This window comes from Ranitomeya imitator, chromosome 5, assembly GCF_032444005.1.
Source record: "Ranitomeya imitator isolate aRanImi1 chromosome 5, aRanImi1.pri, whole genome shotgun sequence".
In the NCBI taxonomy this organism is placed as follows: Eukaryota; Metazoa; Chordata; class Amphibia; order Anura; family Dendrobatidae; genus Ranitomeya; species Ranitomeya imitator.
The window spans coordinates 81,088,112-81,106,042 of NC_091286.1; the positions used below are offsets into that span (position 1 = coordinate 81,088,112).

General features: G+C 45.6%; 1 protein-coding gene across 1 annotated transcript in view; it reads right to left on the reverse strand.

Moving 5' to 3' along the window:
- Window positions 1-17,931, reverse strand: part of EML6 (EMAP like 6) — a 178,409-nt gene that overhangs the window by 46,959 nt on the left and 113,519 nt on the right. The window contains exons 26-27 of the mRNA XM_069768872.1: window positions 15,361-15,562; window positions 6,520-6,646 (exon numbers count right to left, since the gene is read on the reverse strand). Of these exons, the coding sequence (XP_069624973.1) occupies window positions 6,520-6,646; window positions 15,361-15,562 (329 nt within the window). The remainder of the gene's footprint in view (window positions 1-6,519; window positions 6,647-15,360; window positions 15,563-17,931) is intronic.

The following is a 17,931-nucleotide window of genomic DNA, read 5'->3' on the forward strand; positions in this document are numbered from 1 at the left end:
ACATAAGCCACAAATGGAATTAAATAGGAGAAGTGAAATACAATACAAAAGGTGTTCTCTAGTCATTTCTAGGTATTTCTGGTTGCAGTTCGGATTTTGGTGTTAAGCACCAGTTTGCTTACTTGAATTAAAATGGCATCTTTCCTAGACTTCTATAGCTAAATCGCTATACATCCAGTATATACAGTTCGGTCCAGAAATATTCGGTGAGTGACACAAGTTTTGGCATTTTAGGTGTTTACCGAAACATATTCAATGTACAATTATATAATATGGGCTTAGAGTATAGACTTTCAGGTTTAATATAAGGGTATTCACATCCAAATTGGAGTAAGGCTTTATGAATTACAGCTCTTTAATACGTAGCTGACTCTTTTGAAAGTGACCAAAAGTAATTGGACACTTATCTCAAAAGTTGTTTAACCCCTTTTTTCCTTGCTATTTTCCGATTTTGCGCTTTCATTGTTTCCTTATTCCAAGAGCCATTTTATTTTTCCGTCACTATAGCTGTATGAGGACTTGTTTTTGCGGGACGAATTATTTTTAACAACATCATTGATTTCAGGAAAAACAGACCTGACAACACGAATCTCCAGGTCAATATGAGTACGCAGATACTAAACATGTATAGTTTTTTTTTTATTCCTGAAATTTGGAAGAAAAACATTTTTTGCTTATGTCACCATTTTTCAAGACTCGTGCTAGGTGAGGTTTTATTTTTTGCGAGCTGAGCTGATGTTTTTATTCATATCATTTTGGGGGAAATACGATGCTTTGATGCCTTTTATTTAATTTTATTGCAAAGTTGCGGCGGACAAATAAAATGTTTCTATATTTTCATTGACTGGACATTTCTGATACCAAATATCTATATATATATATTTTTTTTTTAATTGTTCTGTTTTCAATGGGGCAAAAGGGGGGTGATTTGAAGTTTTATGTTTTTTTATTTTTATATTTTAAAAAACTTTTTTTTTTTTATACTTTTCACTGAATTTAATAGTCCCTTAGGAGACTTGAAGCTCCGATCGTCTGATCGCCTCTGCTATACATAGCAGTGCACTAGCACTGGTATGTATAACAGAAATCACGATCTCCTATGAACACCAACAACGGTTCTGCATTCACAAGGATATCGTAATGCAGACCTCCGAGTGTTATGACAACTGGCGATCATGTGAAAGGGGCGCCAATGGGCAGGATTAATGACCCGCTTCCTGCTGGTGCGTGCTAAGTCCCGCTGTCAGTGGTTGACTGCTGAACTTAACAGGTTTCATTGACAGAAAACCCTCTAAAGAGTAAGTGTTGTTTTAATTTGTATTTACGGTACTTAATCAACTGTACACAGGAAAATAAGCAACTTTGTAATATACCTTATAAGAGAAATATGCCTTCTTTGCCAAGACTGATTTTTCATTCTTAAAATTCTCAATTTTCTCATAAAATCTGATAGGAAATATGATAAACTCTGTATTAACCGCAGACAGATAGGAGATGACAGTTGGTGCTGATAAGATTCTATGTAGAGGGGCGGGGCAAGGAGGAGGGAGGAGCTACTAGCAGAGCCCCACCCTCCCCCCCATGGTCTACATAGAATCTGCCCGTCTTCACTGAATACTGGTTTTTCCCAAGAAAAAAGAATTTAGAAAATTAATGATCAGTCCTAACAAGGAAAGAAGCAGATTTCTCTGATAAAAAATAACACTTTAAGTTACTCCAAATCTAAATTATGTAGGATAGGCATTTATTAATATTTCAGAGATCTCGTGTGGGTTTCTTGTCACAAACTTAACACTTCTACAAATAAGAATTCTTTTGTTTTATGAAATCGACGTAAAGGGTTGCACACTTGATCTCCAGAAGTCAACATCAGCCCAGATTCTCTTCCAGCTTGCATTGGACACAGCAGATTTTTTTTCCCGTGTTGGAAAAAAACATCAGGGCTGTGCGGGATGGGGGTTAGATGACTGGCTCATTCCATGAAGAGACCTGAGTAGTCTGGAAAGCTTGCAATTTGTTACCATCTTTTCAGTTAGCCATTAAAAGGTATCAACCACCGAGGACTCTCAATTCTAAATATTTGGCTCATTTCAGTAAGTAAAGCAGCCCTCTTCTCCGACTAGGCAATGCATAGATGATGGGGCAGGCCTATTTCTTGACAAGGGCCAGATAAATAGCCCTCATTATAACGTGGCAACACATAGGAGCGTTTCTTGTGTCGGCATGTCAAGCTGGAAGTGAATGTGCCAGGACCCGGAGGTGGCACCGAAATCTGGAGATCAGAACTCCTTTGAAAATACAAGTAAATCAAGTAAATTTTAGAACCCATCCTTTAGTTTTCTTTGTTAATTCTCTTATGCACAGCATTACACCAGTGGTCTACAACTAATGCTTCTCCAGCTGTAGTGACACTCCAACTTCCAGCATCCCCTGCTAGTCTATGGCTACCGGGGCATGCTGGGAGTTACAGTTCTGCAACAGCTGAAAAGATGCTGGTCGGAGACAACCGTATTACATAAAAAAACATACATACATCATAAACCACATCTTCACAAATAGAAAGTTGTAATATAATATGCAATATCTGTAATAAAATGCTATCTAGAAAATCAGAAAATAAACTGCACTAAATAATGTGCTAAGAGGGTCATTGTGCATTCTGTATTGTGAAAATATTTAAGGGGTTTCACAGATAAATAATGCTAATTAGTGAAGGGAGCACTGCAAATCATCCAGCTTTAGTCAGAGTGCTCCCGCGAGAGTACAGGGTGGGCCATGTATATGGATGCACCTAAATAAAATGGGAATGGTTGGTGATATCAACTTCCTGTTTGTGGCACATTAGTACATGGGGGGGGAGGGGGACTTTTCAAGATGGGTGGTGACCATGGTGGCCATTTTGAAGTTGGCCATTTTGGATCTAACTTTATTTTTTTCAATTGGAAGAGGGTCATGTGACACATCAAACTTATTGAGAACTTCACAAGAAAAGCAATGGTGTGCTTGGTTTTAATGTAACTTTATTCTTTCATGAGTTATTTACAAGGTTATGACCACTTATAAAATGTGTTCAAAGTGCTGCCCATTGTGTTGGATTGTCAATGCAACCCTCTTCTCCCACACTTGACACACGGATAGCAACACCGCAGAAGAAATGCTAGCACAGGCTTCCAGTATCCTTTGGTTCAGATGCTGCACATCTCGTAACTTCACAGCATACACAATTGCCTTCAGATGACCCCAAAGATAAAAGGCTAAGGGGGTCAGATCGGGAGACCTCGGTGGCCATTCAACTGGTCCACGATGATCACCACTTTCCAGGAAAAAGTTCAGGAATGCTCAGACCTGACCCCATACTTGATGGTATGGTGTGGTAAATGGGGTACAAAGATAGTGGGGTCATTCTTCATCAATGGAAACCACAATGCCACTGGATATCTAAAATTGCTACATGATGATGTGGTGCCCTCTTTATACACTGAAGATGGCAGGTTCCCTGAGTTTTTCGAGCAAGATGGTGCAACACCACATTATGGGTGTCAGGTCCGAGCATTCCTACAAGGAATCTGACCCCCTTAGACTAGCATTTCTTCTGCGGTGTTGCTATCAGTGTGTCAAGAGTGGGAGAAGAGGGTTGCATTGACAATCCAACACAATGGGCAGCACTTTTAACACATTTTATAAGTGGTCATAACCTTGTAAATAACTCATGAAAGAATAAAGTTACATTAAAACAAAGCACACCATTGTTTTTCTTGTGAAATTCTCAGTAAGTTTGATGTGTCACATGACCCTCATCTCATAGGAAAAAATAAAGTTGGATCCAAAATGGCCGACTTCCAAATGGCCGCCATGGTCACCACACATCTTGAAAAGTTTTCCCCCTCCCATATACTAATGTGCCACAAACAGGAAGCTGATATCACCAACCATTCCCATTTTATTTAGGTGTATCCATATACATGGCTCACCCTGTAGATCCCCTAATTGTGGAGGCTGCAAAACTATTACATGTGGGGACTATATATATAATTACATGTTCTACACTGGGAAAAAGCTGTCTATAGACGTGCATACACTTCTATATACATTGTACTACATGTTCTACCCTGCAACATATATAAACAGAGCTGAGATTGACCTTTCTGCACTTCTGCCATATACAGAGCTCTAGGATTGCTCATTAGACTGGGACTACACCAAGATTGTGGCTGCAATATAAGTGGCGCCTCCTAAGATCACTGTACGATGCTGCTACATCACAGTATAAGGCCTCATTCACATGTCCGTGTATGTAAAAATAAATACATGTGTCATCAGTTTTTTTGGATTACTGTGTCATTAGTGTATGGTCCAAGTGTCAGTTTTTACCATCAGTGTGTCCGTTTTCACCATCAGTATACGGTCTGTGTGTCCGTTTTTACCATCCTTGTGTCAGAGTTTTTCTCCATGGATAAGTAAATAAGTAAATGACAAACCTTCTCCTATACTTTGCAATGTTAAATACAGACTGTACAATGATGTAATCCGTGTGCTGTACATTTTTTTCGCGGACCCATAGACTTGTATTGGGTCTTGTCATCCGTCATATTGTAACTATAATTTACCTGCAACAAGGACAAGTGAATGAGGCCTAGTGCTGGTGAATGGGGTCACCTTGTGACCCACAAAATACCGGAACTCGCAAAAAGTGGTAGCCGGTTGAATTCTTAACGACTTATTGTTGTGGTTCCAGTACCTTGTGGGTTGCAATGCAAGCCTGTCTACCTGCATTATGCTGCGAAGCGACATACAGCAATCTTTGGCCACATGAGTACTAATCACCAGTCTCCTTAAGCTAAAGACCCCATCTATTAACCAATAATACAACAATCCAAGTAAGATCTGTAAAGCATATTTTACATCAGTCATTACCAGTCTAATAGTCTGTGATTTATGCTGAAGAGGTCTTATTAAATACACTATAATGACCAAATGCACGGATTCCCGCATGTTGCATAAGGAAAGCCACAGGTAAAACAACATGAAAAAAGGAAGAGTTGGTGGTTAGCTCTGGGGGTGGTGGATATGCATGTATTGGTGAAATGCAACATCTGGCAGTCATATTGCATTCTAGAATTCAAAGCTCTGCATCTTGTTGGATGCCACGTGCAAGGAGGCACATGATTCACAAGAGTGAATCCATGCAGGATACTTACCTTCTCAGAAATTGCATGATCATTAAGATTAGAGATGAGCAGGGGTCAAAATACTCGCAAACACCAAAATTATCACCTGATTTTGGCAGGTTACATTGGTATCTGAACCTAATGCCCATAGAAAGGACAGAAAAATAGAGGGGAAGAAGACAGAAAAAGAGAAAAGAAGACAAGATATAGAGGGAGACAGAAGAAAGAAGTACACAACTTTTCTTCTGTTCTTTTTCATTCATTTCATTAACAAAAAAAATAGATGAAATTTGGACTAAAAATATTTTGGTACTAATACAGGATGAAACGATAAAGGGACAGTGATCCGTCAGCGCCAGTTACTCGGTATTTGTGGTTATGGCTTTCCAGGCATATGGCACAAATGTAAAGTGAAACATATCCTTGGAGAACCTTATGGGCAAAAATACTTTCCACTAATTCAGACTGGCCAAAAACTGGAGCTAAAGATGCTATAGATGGCGCTAAGTATGGCAAGGTTGATATTAACAACTACGGCAAGGTATTTGCATTTTTTATGCAAGACATCTGCTTCCTAATCGATATGAAGCTGGCATGAAATGATTCATGTGTACCATCAAAATGACGGTGATCTGCTCACTGTTGTATTGAGAGACGTGATTAACGCCTCTGATACATTGAAAATGTAGAATGAGAATATTCCCTGATGACATGTCATGATGATATGTTGATGTCAGATCTGCTGATGATGATTATGACTCTGAAAACGTTAGTTGGGTGCTGCAGAACCCCAATTATTTTGCAAGGCATGGTTCATCATCTCCATACACAATGATGGCCACATGCCACGCTGAAAATTAGACTAATGACTTGGTGATAGAGTTTAATTGCTCTGACTGGTATTACAACATGAACTGGAAATGAAAATCAAAGTGTAATGGTCATGATAACTGCTGGCATTGCTATATATCAGAATCAAAGGCAACGTGTGACTTCAGCAAATGCAGCTATTTCAATGACTAAAAAGAGGTTGCACCAAGTTTTAAAATTACCTCCTGTGATACCTTGCAGATCACTCAGGGTCCGACTGCTAGGACCACCACTATCTCCAAGAACAGAACTGTGCAGAGCCCTTTTCAAAGAGAAGAGGTCAAGCATGCACATCTTCACTCCATTTACTTCCTTTGGGACTGCAAAGGTCCATTCACATGGGACTCTGTTCTCGGGAGAGGTGGAGGTCCTAACCATCAGACCCTCTTCACCTTTAAAACTTGGTACAAAGCCTTTAAGTGTGAGCCATAGTTATGTGAAACAGAGTTCCCCCACACCCTGTGTCTGCCCTTGAATGTACCTTTCCTCCACAGAAGCTTCCTTTATCTGCTGATGTGGTTTTGTTCCTTCCATCTCTCGTATGCTCACAGCATAGATTTTAGTGGTGTAATCAATGGATTTCTCTCTGGCAACATCACTGTCGTAACCTAGGTAAAATAAACTGATATTCAAATGAACAGTAATAAGAAAATAAGCTACGCTCAGCCACCATAGTATATTAAATGGGTTTTATGGACAACGCAGTTTTGTTCTGAAAGTCGTCTGAAAAAGATTACTACTAGTGATGAGCGAATATACCCGTTACTCGAGATTTTCCGAGCACGCTCGGGGGTCCTCCGAGTATTTTTTAGTGCTCGAAGATTGTTTTTCTTGCCGCAGCTGAATGATTTACAGCTGCTAGCCAGCATAAGTACATGTGGGGGTTGCCTTGTTGCTAGGGAACCCCCACATGAACTTATGGTGGCTAACAGATGTAAATCATTCAGCTGCGACAATAAAAACAATCTCCGACCACTAAAAAATACTCGAAGGTCACCCGAGCATGCTCGAGAAATAGGGATTTTTGTGTACTCACCGTAAAATCCTTTTCTCCGAGCCATTCATTGGGGGACACAGACCGTGGGGTGTATGCTGCTGCCAATAGGAGGCTGACACTAAGTGATACAAAAAAAGTTAGCTCCTCCCCTGCAGTATATACCCTCCTGCTGGCTCTCAGCTAACCAGTTCGGTGCAAAAGCAGTAGGAGATCAATAACAATATATGAGCGTATAGCATGTCATATTCTAAAAAACAAGCATAAGCTAATAACAGGGTGGGAGCTGTGTCCCCCAATGAATGGCTCGGAGAAAAGGATTTTACGGTGAGTACACAAAAATCCCTATTTCTCCTTCGCCTCATTGGGGGACACAGACCGTGGGACGTCCCAAAGCAGTCCCTGGGTGGGGACAACAATAGATCAGGCCCTGTGTAGCCGCTACTTACAAGTGCGCCACCGCGGCCTGCAGAGTCCGCCTGCCCAGACTCACATCTGTGGAAGTGTGGGAATTATAGTGCTTCAAGAATGCATGCGGACTGGACGAATCCGCAAGCTTGCAGGCGTGCCTTGCTGACGCCTGGGGCCTAGAACCCTTGATAGGCTGACATCTAGCACGGAAGGACTCCTGGATGGTGAAAAGAATTCACCATGTTATCATGGTCGATGAAACGGCTAAACCCTTCCTGAAAATGTCAGGAAGCCTTCCTCTACCGTCAGGAAGCCCAAATAAAACGTCCAACCTTCAGAAGGACGCCGTCCTCAAGACGTACCTACTCAGAGCACTCACTTCGTCCAGAATATGGGGGATCTTATTCCATTTTGTAGACTGGAGCCAAAAGAGATGAGGGAAGAACTATGCCCTCATAACAGTGGTAATACAGTACCACCTTGGTAACAAGGGATGGAGATGGCCTGAGGACAACCTTGCCTCGAAGGTAATAAGGGAAAAAAGTCTGAAAGAGCAGAGAAGCTAGCTCCGAAGACTCGTCAGAGTGAGAATATCGCAGAGGAGAACGGGACGACTTTCCCAGATAGTAAAGTCTGCCCGGATGAAAAAGGAGCCTACTGTAAGGCTTCTAGGAATAATAAGGTCCCAATGATCTAACGGTATGCGATAGGGAAGAATTACGTGTGAAAACTCCCTGTGAGAAAGTCCCTACTTGCAGTTGTGCTGCGATAAAGCGAGAAGATACTAGCTCCGCAAACAAAAAACGGACGTGGTCAGTGCGGATCTCTGAGGATCACTGGGGCCCCTTTCTGCTTCCGAAAGGCTTTCGGAAGTAGTGGAAGGGGAGTTATGGAAACTGGTACCATGGCAGAACCAGAGCATGGAGAGCGATGGCTCTTGGATCTCGAGGCCGAACCACGAACTCGAGTACATTGGCCTTCAGTCTGGATGTCATCCCACCTACAACTGGAGAGCTCCAGTAAGGACAGATCTGATGGAAGACTTCGGGGTGAAGTTCCCACTGACTTGAGGCGGAACCCTGACGGCTGAATTTGTTTGCCATTCAGAGTTCTACTTCTGGGATATATACTGCCGAGATCACCGAATAATAGACTTCGGCCCATCAGAGAAAGTGAGGTACCTCGGTCATGGCGCCTGATCGTGGGTACCTGCTAGATGACTGACGTAAGGCACCGCCATGGCATTATCCAATTGAATTCGGATAGGGTGACCCGCCAGAAGGCAGTGGACCTGATGTAAGACTACCGTTCGGATCTCCAGAACAATCATGGGGAGAAGAAGACTGGCATTGGTAGTTACTAATAACCATTGAACCGGGAGAAAGGCCCTGGATAAAGAAGGAGCTCGGAGACTATTGCCTGAAAGTCTATTTGACTTGCTGAAAACGAGCGGAGCGAAGGAAACCACTTCCATTGTCGTCACCATTTTTCCTCAGAACTCTCTTAGCAAATCGAATGAAATGAGGGGTGAGTAATCAAGTCCTCAGAACTCTCCTTGCGCGAGCTCCCTGTTGAAGGGCCATGACCTTGTCTCGAGGAAGAATTACCATCCTTCTAGAAGTGTGCAGGATCATCCTCAAAAAGGATATCTGCTGGGCTGGAAATGAGGAGAACTTGTCTAAGTGTAGCTGCCAGCCCAGGAGAGAAGGTATCGCAAGAGATATAGACGACTCAGCATAGTCCTGGAAGGGCGGCTAGACAGACCAAACAGGGCAGGACGAGCACGCCTCTAGAGTGCAAGAGAAACATGACATCCGCCATGACCCGAGTGAACACTCTGGGTGCGAAAGCAAGGCCAAAGGACAAGGTTGTGACATGAAAATGCTGTTGACGAATGGAAAGGCAAGCAACCCGAATGTCGATGGATGCCGGAAACTGCACCTTTTTCTGTTGAAGTAATGGCTGAGCGGAGGAACTCCATCCAAAGAAGGATGACCATGTCAAAGGTTGTTAGAAGTTTGAGGTCCAGGGTTGATCTTACTTTTCGTTCCCCTGTTTGGAACCAAGATCCCATAGATCTAGACTGTGCTGGACAATCCTTATACAATCCTTTGTCAGTCTCCCGCTCAAAGGATTTGATTGGCCAGTTGTTGCTGGTGTGAATCAAGGTAGTTAAGGTCTCCAGCCAGGAGACCATTGCTCTAGCAATCCATGCGGCCGCTAGGGAGGATAGAGCGCTGGACTCGAAGCCGCAAGACGGAACGAACCAGATTTGCTATCTGACAGTCCGTGGTATTTTTAATTGATGACCCATCAGGTAGGGATACTGGTAGGAATACCACAGGAGATTCTACCCGGTTAATCTGCCCCATGGAAGAATGTGCGGCTGCATCCAGCAGGTCATAGTCTCTTGCCATCTCCTCTTTTCACGGTGCAGAGATAAAAATTAGGCACCCTCGATCCATCAACCTCTTAACAGGGAAGTGGAGAGGAATTGTCCGCCTTCTTGCATCATCCACTAAATAGTGGTGATGCAGAGGGGGGAGCTCGTACGCCAAAAAGGGTGCCTCTATATGTCCACAGAGTACAGGTCTCCAGGTGGACAGGACAGGTTGTCTGGCGTTAGGCCTGGATGCAGAAGAGGAAACATGGAGACGACACTCCGTGTGCTCGTCTGTTGATGGTGTGGGGAGATCGATGCCCTTTAAAGGACCCGTCGCCCTTAAAAAACAGGCCAGGCATGGCATCCCACGTAGAGGCTTCTGTCCAGTGAATTGCTTATCCGAATTGAATGGCAAATGCTCTCGAGGGAGTTTAGTCTCTGAAGCTCTGGCAAGCTCAGGCAATATCCAATCCATATTCAGAGCCTTGTTGTCATCAAATCATTGGTGAGGGAGCAGGAAACGAAAAACTTCCGTTTTCTAGATGCCTGTATGTTTCTAGACGCCTGCACGTTTCTAGAATACTTGCGGCCCCTGCTAGCCGACGGCTCCCATGTAGGATAGGGACCATGTATATTGGTCCTGCGAGCACTCCAAACACAGAGGGTACACAGAGGGATTCAATCTCTTGGTCAGAGAACCATGGATTGGTCAGTGAAGAAGTCCACTGAGGGGAACTAGAGGATAAAGCTGGGGTCGGCGGCGGAGGGCTCCTCGGACTGATCAAGCGCCTTTAAGACCAGGAAATATTGGTCATACGCCTTTAAGACCAGGGAATACTGGTCATGCGCCTTTAAGACCAGAGAATACTGGTCATGCGCCTTTAAGACCAGAGAATACTGGTCATGCGCCTTTAAGACCAGAGAATACTGGTCATGCACCTTTAAGACCAGAGAATACTGGTCATGCACCTTTAAGACCAGAGAATACTGGTCATGCACCTTTAAGACCAGAGAATACTGGTCATGCACCTTTAAGACCAGAGAATACTGGTCGTGCACCTTTAAGACCAGGGAATACTGGTCGTGCTCCTTTAAGACCAGGGAATACTGGTCATGCGCCTTTAAGACCAGGGAATACTGGTCATGCGCCTTTAAGACCAGGGAATACTGGTCATGCGCCTTTAAGACCAGGGAATACTGGTCATGCGCCTTTAAGACCAGAGAATACTGGTCATGCACCTTTAAGACCAGAGAATACTGGTCATGCACCTTTAAGGCCAGAGAATACTGGTCATGCACCTTTAAGACCAGAGAATACTGGTCATGCACCTTTAAGACCAGAGAATACTGGTCGTGCTCCTTTAAGATCAGGGAATACTGGTCATGCACCTTTAAGACCAGAGAATACTGGTCATGCGCCTTTAAGACTGGGAATACTGGTCATGCACCTTTAAGACCAGGAAATACTGGTCATGCACCTTTAAGACCAGGGAATACTGGTCATGCGCCTTTAAGACCAGGGAATACTGGTCATGCACCTTTAAGACCAGAGAATACTGGTCATGCGCCTTTAAGACTGGGAATACTGGCCATATGTCTTTAAGACCAGGCCAGGTACTGATGTAGAGTCGATGTGCCCCTTTAATGCAAAAATACTGTCACCCCAGTGTGAGCTGGCCGGGTGGACCAAGATGGCCACCGGGAGCTGCAGAGTTGATAAAATCTCGCAGAGAGCGAGAAGCGCCAATTTGGGGGGCGGAGCCACAGACACGATGTTGAATAGGCCCAAGCCGGGGCCTAAATTTCTGTAGCCGGCGGGTGACACCAGCGGGGCGTTCCAGGCAAGACTTCCAGGATGTGGCCTACAAATCGGCCGAAGCCGGGGACTAAATTTTTGCAGCCATCCAGAGCGTTACCTCAGAGGTGGGCCACAGGGAAGTGGCTGAGGCTGCCTGTCAGCATGTGGATATCCCTCTGTAGATGGATCCACTCACCATTGATGCGCGTCCCGGCATGGAGCCGCCGCGGATGTGGGTTTCAGCACTGTTCTGTGCAGCGTGGACGGTGCAGGGATAAGCCTCAATCCATCATCCGTTTGTTAGGAGGTGGAGAGGACCCGTCCGCCTCCTTGTGCCATCCGCTTTCACAGTGGTGGGACAGTGGGGGCTGCTCGGACGCCATAGAGAGGGGCCTCTGTACAGCCACGGAGTTCAGTCCGGGTGGACAGGGCCAGTTGTCCGGCATTAGGCCTGGCTCCAGGAGAGGATACATGGAGGCGACACTCCATGTGGTCGCCTGCTGCTGGTGTGGGGAGATCGGGACAGTGAAGGAACCGTCGCCCCTGAAGTGAGCTCAGGCATGGCTTCCCACGTCGCAGGAGAGGATACGGGGAGGTATACTCGCCGTGCTCGCCTGTTGATGGTTCGGGGGAGATCGGAACCTTGAAAGGAACCGTCGCCCCCTTCACTCCGTTAATTAAAAAATAAAAATTTACAGAAAAGTAAACAATAAAATAAAAACGTTGGGGTCTGAAACAGACCCATGTGCCTCCTACAGACACTAAGCAAGAACTGGTTAGCTGAGAGCCAGCAGGAGGGTGTATACTGCAGGGGAGGAGCTGAGAGCCAGCAGGAGGGCGTATACTGCAGGGGAGGAGCTGAGAGCCAGCAGGAGGGTATATACTGCAGGGGAGGAGCTGAGAGCCAGCAGGAGGGCGTATACTGCAGGGGAGGAGCTGAGAGCCAGCAGGAGGGCGTATACTGCAGGGGAGGAGCTGAGAGCCAGCAGGAAGGTGTATACTGCAGGGGAGGAGCTGAGAGCCAGCAGGAGGGCGTATACTGCAGGGGAAGAGCTGAGAGCCAGCAGGAGGGTATATACTGCAGGGGAGGAGCTGAGAGCCAGCAGGAGGGTGTATACTGCAGGGGAAGAGCTGAGAGCCAGCAGGAGGGTGTATACTGCAGGGGAGGAGCTGAGAGCCGGCAGGAGGGTGTATACTGCAGGGGAGGAGCCGAGAGCCAGCAGGAGGGTTTATACTGCAGGGGAGGAGCTGAGAGCCGGCAGGAGGGTGTATACTGCAGGGGAGGAGCTGAGAGCCAGCAGGAGGGTTTATACTGCAGGGGAGGAGCTGAGAGCCAGCAGGAGGGCGTATACTGCAGGTGAGGAGCTGAGAGCCAGCAGGAGGGCGTATACTGCAGGGGAGGAGCTGAGAGCCAGCAGGAAGGTGTATACTGCAGGGGAGGAGCTGAGAGCCAGCAGGGGGGTGTATACTGCAGGGGAGGAGCTGAGAGCCAGCAGGAGGGTGTATACTGCAGGGGAGGAGCTGAGAGCCAGCAGGAGGGTGTATACTGCAGGGGAGGAGCTGAGAGCCAGCAGGAGGGTGTATACTGCAGGGGAGGAGCTGAGAGCCAGCAGGAGGGTGTATACTGCAGGGGAGGAGCTGAGAGCCAGCAGGAGGGTGTATACTGCAGGGGAGGAGCTGAGAGCCAGCAGGAGGGTGTATACTGCAGGGGAGGAGCTGAGAGCCAGCAGGAGGGTGTATACTGCAGGGGAGGAGCTGAGAGCCAGCAGGAGGGTGTATACTGCAGGGGAGGAGCTGAGAGCCAGCAGGAGGGTGTATACTGCAGGGGAGGAGCTGAGAGCCAGCAGGAGGGCGTATACTGCAGGGGAGGAGCTGAGAGCCAGCAGGAGGGCGTATACTGCAGGGGAGGAGCTGAGAGCCAGCAGGAGGGCGTATACTGCAGGGGAGGAGCTGAGAGCCAGCAGGAGGGCGTATACTGCAGGGGAGGAGCTGAGAGCCAGCAGGAGGGTGTATACTGCAGGGGAGGAGCTGAGAGCCAGCAGGAGGGTGTATACTGCAGGGGAGGAGCTGAGAGCCAGCAGGAGGGTGTATACTGCAGGGGAGGAGCTGAGAGCCAGCAGGAGGGTGTATACTGCAGGGGAGGAGCTGAGAGCCAGCAGGAGGGTGTATACTGCAGGGGAGGAGCTGAGAGCCAGCAGGAGGGTGTATACTGCAGGGGAGGAGCTGAGAGCCAGCAGGAGGGTGTATACTGCAGGGGAGGAGCTGAGAGCCAGCAGGAGGGTGTATACTGCAGAGGAGGAGCCGAGAGCCAGCAGGAGGGTGTATACTGCAGGGGAGGAGATCACTTTTTTTGTATCACTTAGTGTCAGCCTCCTATTGGCAGCAGCATACACCACGGTCTGTGTCCCCCAATGAGGCGAAGGAGAAATCTTGAGTAATGGGTATATTCGCTCATCACTAATTATTACCTTTAATCAGTGAGGAAAGCCGACTGCAAGAGTTCAATATCACTGCAGTGTTACTACAGGAGGAATTATGGGGCTGATTTCTCAAAACTGGCGTAAAAGCTTTGAAAAGTCACAACAATTTGAGTAATGGGGGATCGACAAAAATGTTGCGAATTTAGTGCTTTCACCCAAGTTTGAATCAGCTTCATCGAAATGGGTGAAGCTGGGGAGGAACCAGGGCGCAGATATGCCTGCCCACCAAATTAATTAAAAATGCTGGTATTTTGTACAGCAGAAACACTACTCCAGTCAATGATTGGAGTAGCATTTCTGGTGTGGTGCTCAGAGGCACATACCACTCAGAAGATGCCCCAAATTCATCAATTTGCGTGTGCTAAGCATGCAATACACCTGTTTTAATGAATCAGCCCCAAAGTATTGCACATTAGCTTTTATTCACCAAAGCAATTTCGTCAAGATTCTGGGGTAAATTGCTTTGAAAAGTTGAACATTTTTGTGTCTTTTGGTGCTTTTATGCCAGTTTCTCTGGTCTTTACCAAAATTCGGCGTGGGCACATGAAACTACAACATCTTATTCCAGTTATAGACTTAAGTAAGATTTCTGGCATGCACCTCTTAATGAATCAGGAGCGTCTGAATACTGAATCTGGGCCATTGCCTACAGACATAAATCTGTTATTTGAGAAAAGCAAGGATATGACTGATGCTTAGGGGAGGGAGATGCTCCTTGTAGCTGAAGGTCCATAATGAGGGACCTCCTCTATTAACTCAGAATTCCGAAACAGGATTACTTAACGCACCACTCCAGAATTTCTCTCTATTTCACCGCTGGAGCGGTGCAACTAATCTAAGTTCCCTGCACCTAGTAAGTTGCCATCTGTATCTGTTACTGGCGTCACTGCATTCATCTTCTGCAGTTTGTGACCTGCTGGATCTCTTCACCGTATGCTGGCTGATCCAGAAGTCACTACTCAATGTAAGTCTATGAGAGCCAGAACGAGGCCTGACCGATTATCTCATAGACTTACGCTGAGAGCTTGTGACCATTACCCTGACTTCTGGTCAGACAGACATTTTGGTCACAAGATGGCAATGAGTCAAGTACAGCTGAAGATGGCAGATGGTGAGTATAATACTATGGTCAGGGATCTTGAAATTGTGGTACCACTCCAGTACTGGAATCCTAAAAAGTGCTGAAGTGGTGCTTTAAAATGAGCTATTGAAACTAGAAATCTCCTTTAAATCAGCATATCGATATACTTCCCCACCTCCGTCTTCCTCTGCATCAGTATCTGACTCTTCGCTGTCCACAGGTTTACTCTCTAAATTGCCAAATGCCTCTCGTGTCCAGATCATCAGCGCGGTATCTGCCCCACCTACAGTCAGCAGCGTGGAATCATCGTATAACCACCGGACATTGGTCACATGAGCGCTATGGCCGACATATTTTTTGAATTTGGCATCACGACCCTATAATAGGAGACAAAAAATTGTGAACTTTTTATGTTGATTTCTCTAGTGTTAATTGACAAAACAGAGCAGCTCAAAAAGGTTAACTTTTTTTTATATATCTTTATCATATTATGTTGCACAAAGACATCATAGCAATAGAGAAATTATACCAATATATATATGAAAAAGTTGCTAAAAGCGCTCCCCCAAATCGCCCCATCCCTTCAGCTGTGAGATCACCATCCTTAGAAGAAATATACTCAGAGGAACAGTAAACTGCATTCAGAAAAGCCCCGGAAGCCCACTGACATTGCAATACATGGTTATAGTTACATGCAAAAACTGCTTAGACAGAGGTGATATATATAAAAAAAAGATCAGTTTGTAAAAATGTTATTAAAACAGGAAGGTTGCAGGACCAACAAAGTGGTCATAAAAAGGGTTAGACTATTTACACTTATAGAAATCCTGACTAAAGTTAAACAATAACCATAGTTTTAATTTTTATTTCATAAATCAATAGTGCACATGACAATTAGAAACTTTGTAATATATCTTAACAGTGGAATCTGCTTCTTTCTCTGCCAAAATTGATCAGTCATTATCAAAAGTCTCAATTCTTAGAAAAAAATCTGTATTCAGTGCAGAATCTCCCACTACTGAGAAAGGAGCAAAATTTGCAACATCAAAAACTCACCAAATACGCATTGTGGGAACATAACCTAAGGCTATGTGAATGTAATTTGTGTGGTACTTATCTGGAATTGTGCCATTGTTTTACAGCCCTCGCACAACAATAAAATAGTATCGAAAAAGTAAGTCACAGATAAGTGGCACAGATGTTTTCGGTTGCACGATTTATCTGTGAGCTGCAGTCACACAACATGGCACCTGGTAGTCCGAGTCTAAGGTCTCGATCACACGGCTGTCAATTCTCTCATGTGACAGAATTGAGCCGATTACTATGCTAATGACACTTGGATCAAACTATGTCAGAACTTGAACAGTGTAATGTTACTGTGATGTGATTCTCTTGCATGGTGCGGATAAGGTGGAAAACTTAATTCTCCATGGTATCTGGGCGTGTACATCCAAGTGCAGCCTGATATTTCACCCATAGACTTGTATGAGTATGCGTGGTCTGATTCGGAAGCACACGCAGGATGCCGAATCACCATGAGAAGAAAAAAAATCGCAGATCTGCACTGCCCCATAGTATAACATTAGGCCGAGTGCTACCCGATAAACATCAGATATCACTCGGCCGTGTTACCTCAGTATTTGTAAGCCAAAACCATGAATGGAACAGTGTGAGGATAAGAATAATAGAAACACATCACCACTTCTGCATTTTTTACCCACTACTTGTTTTAGCTTACAGATTCTGAGGTAAGAAACTCACCAAATACTCAACGTCTGACCGTGGCCTTAGGCTATGTTCCCGCAATGAGGTTTTGGTGAGTTTTTTACTCTGCGTATTTCAAAAAAATGCAAGTAACCTATTTTACTTAATGAGATCAAAAACTCACCAAAAGCTTAATGTGGGAACATAGCCTAAGGCCACGTTCACAGACGGAGAATTTGGTGAGTTTTTTTACAATAGTATTTGCCGAAACAGGAGTGGAACAATCTGAGGATAAGTATAATATAATTGTCTCACCACTTCTGTGTTTTTCTCCCACTCCTGGTTTTGGCTTACAAATACTGAGGTAAAAAACTCACCAAATGCTCAAACGTGTGAACGTGGCCTTATACGCTAGTGTCAGCGAGCCCTCATGGCAGACCTCCCAACCATCCCGGATCCAGCGGGACTTTCCCGATTTTGACAGTCAGCCCTGCGATCACGGGCGGGACATTAGTTGTCCCGCACTGGTTGGGAGGTGTGCAATATCACCCGGTCAGCTCCCCGAGTCCCTGCACCCGCAGAGCAGCACACCACATATTGGCTGCTTTGTGCGCACAGGACCTGTGATGAGGTCACAGGATGGGAGGAGTCAGGGCAGGGTCACATGATCGGGATGACCTCCGTGCTGGTTGTCAACCATGCTGGTTGTCATGGCGCTGGACGAGGGTAAGCGTACTGTGTGAAGTCAGGAGGTGTTTACAGTGTGGATGTAGCAGAGCCGTGTGTGTACGAGGTGTTTGGATCGGAACAGCGTGTGAAAAGTGTATGGAGCGGAGTCGTGTGTGTAAGAGGTGTACAGAGCTGTGTGTATGAGGTGTAATGAGCGCAGCCACGTGTGTATGAGGTCTACGGATCGAAGCAGCGTGTGAAAGGTGTATGGAGCGGAGCCGTGTGTGTAAGAAGTGTACGCAGCAGAGCCACGTGTGAACGGAGCAGAGCCAAGTGTGTACAAGGTATACGGAGCGGAGCAGAGTGTGCAATG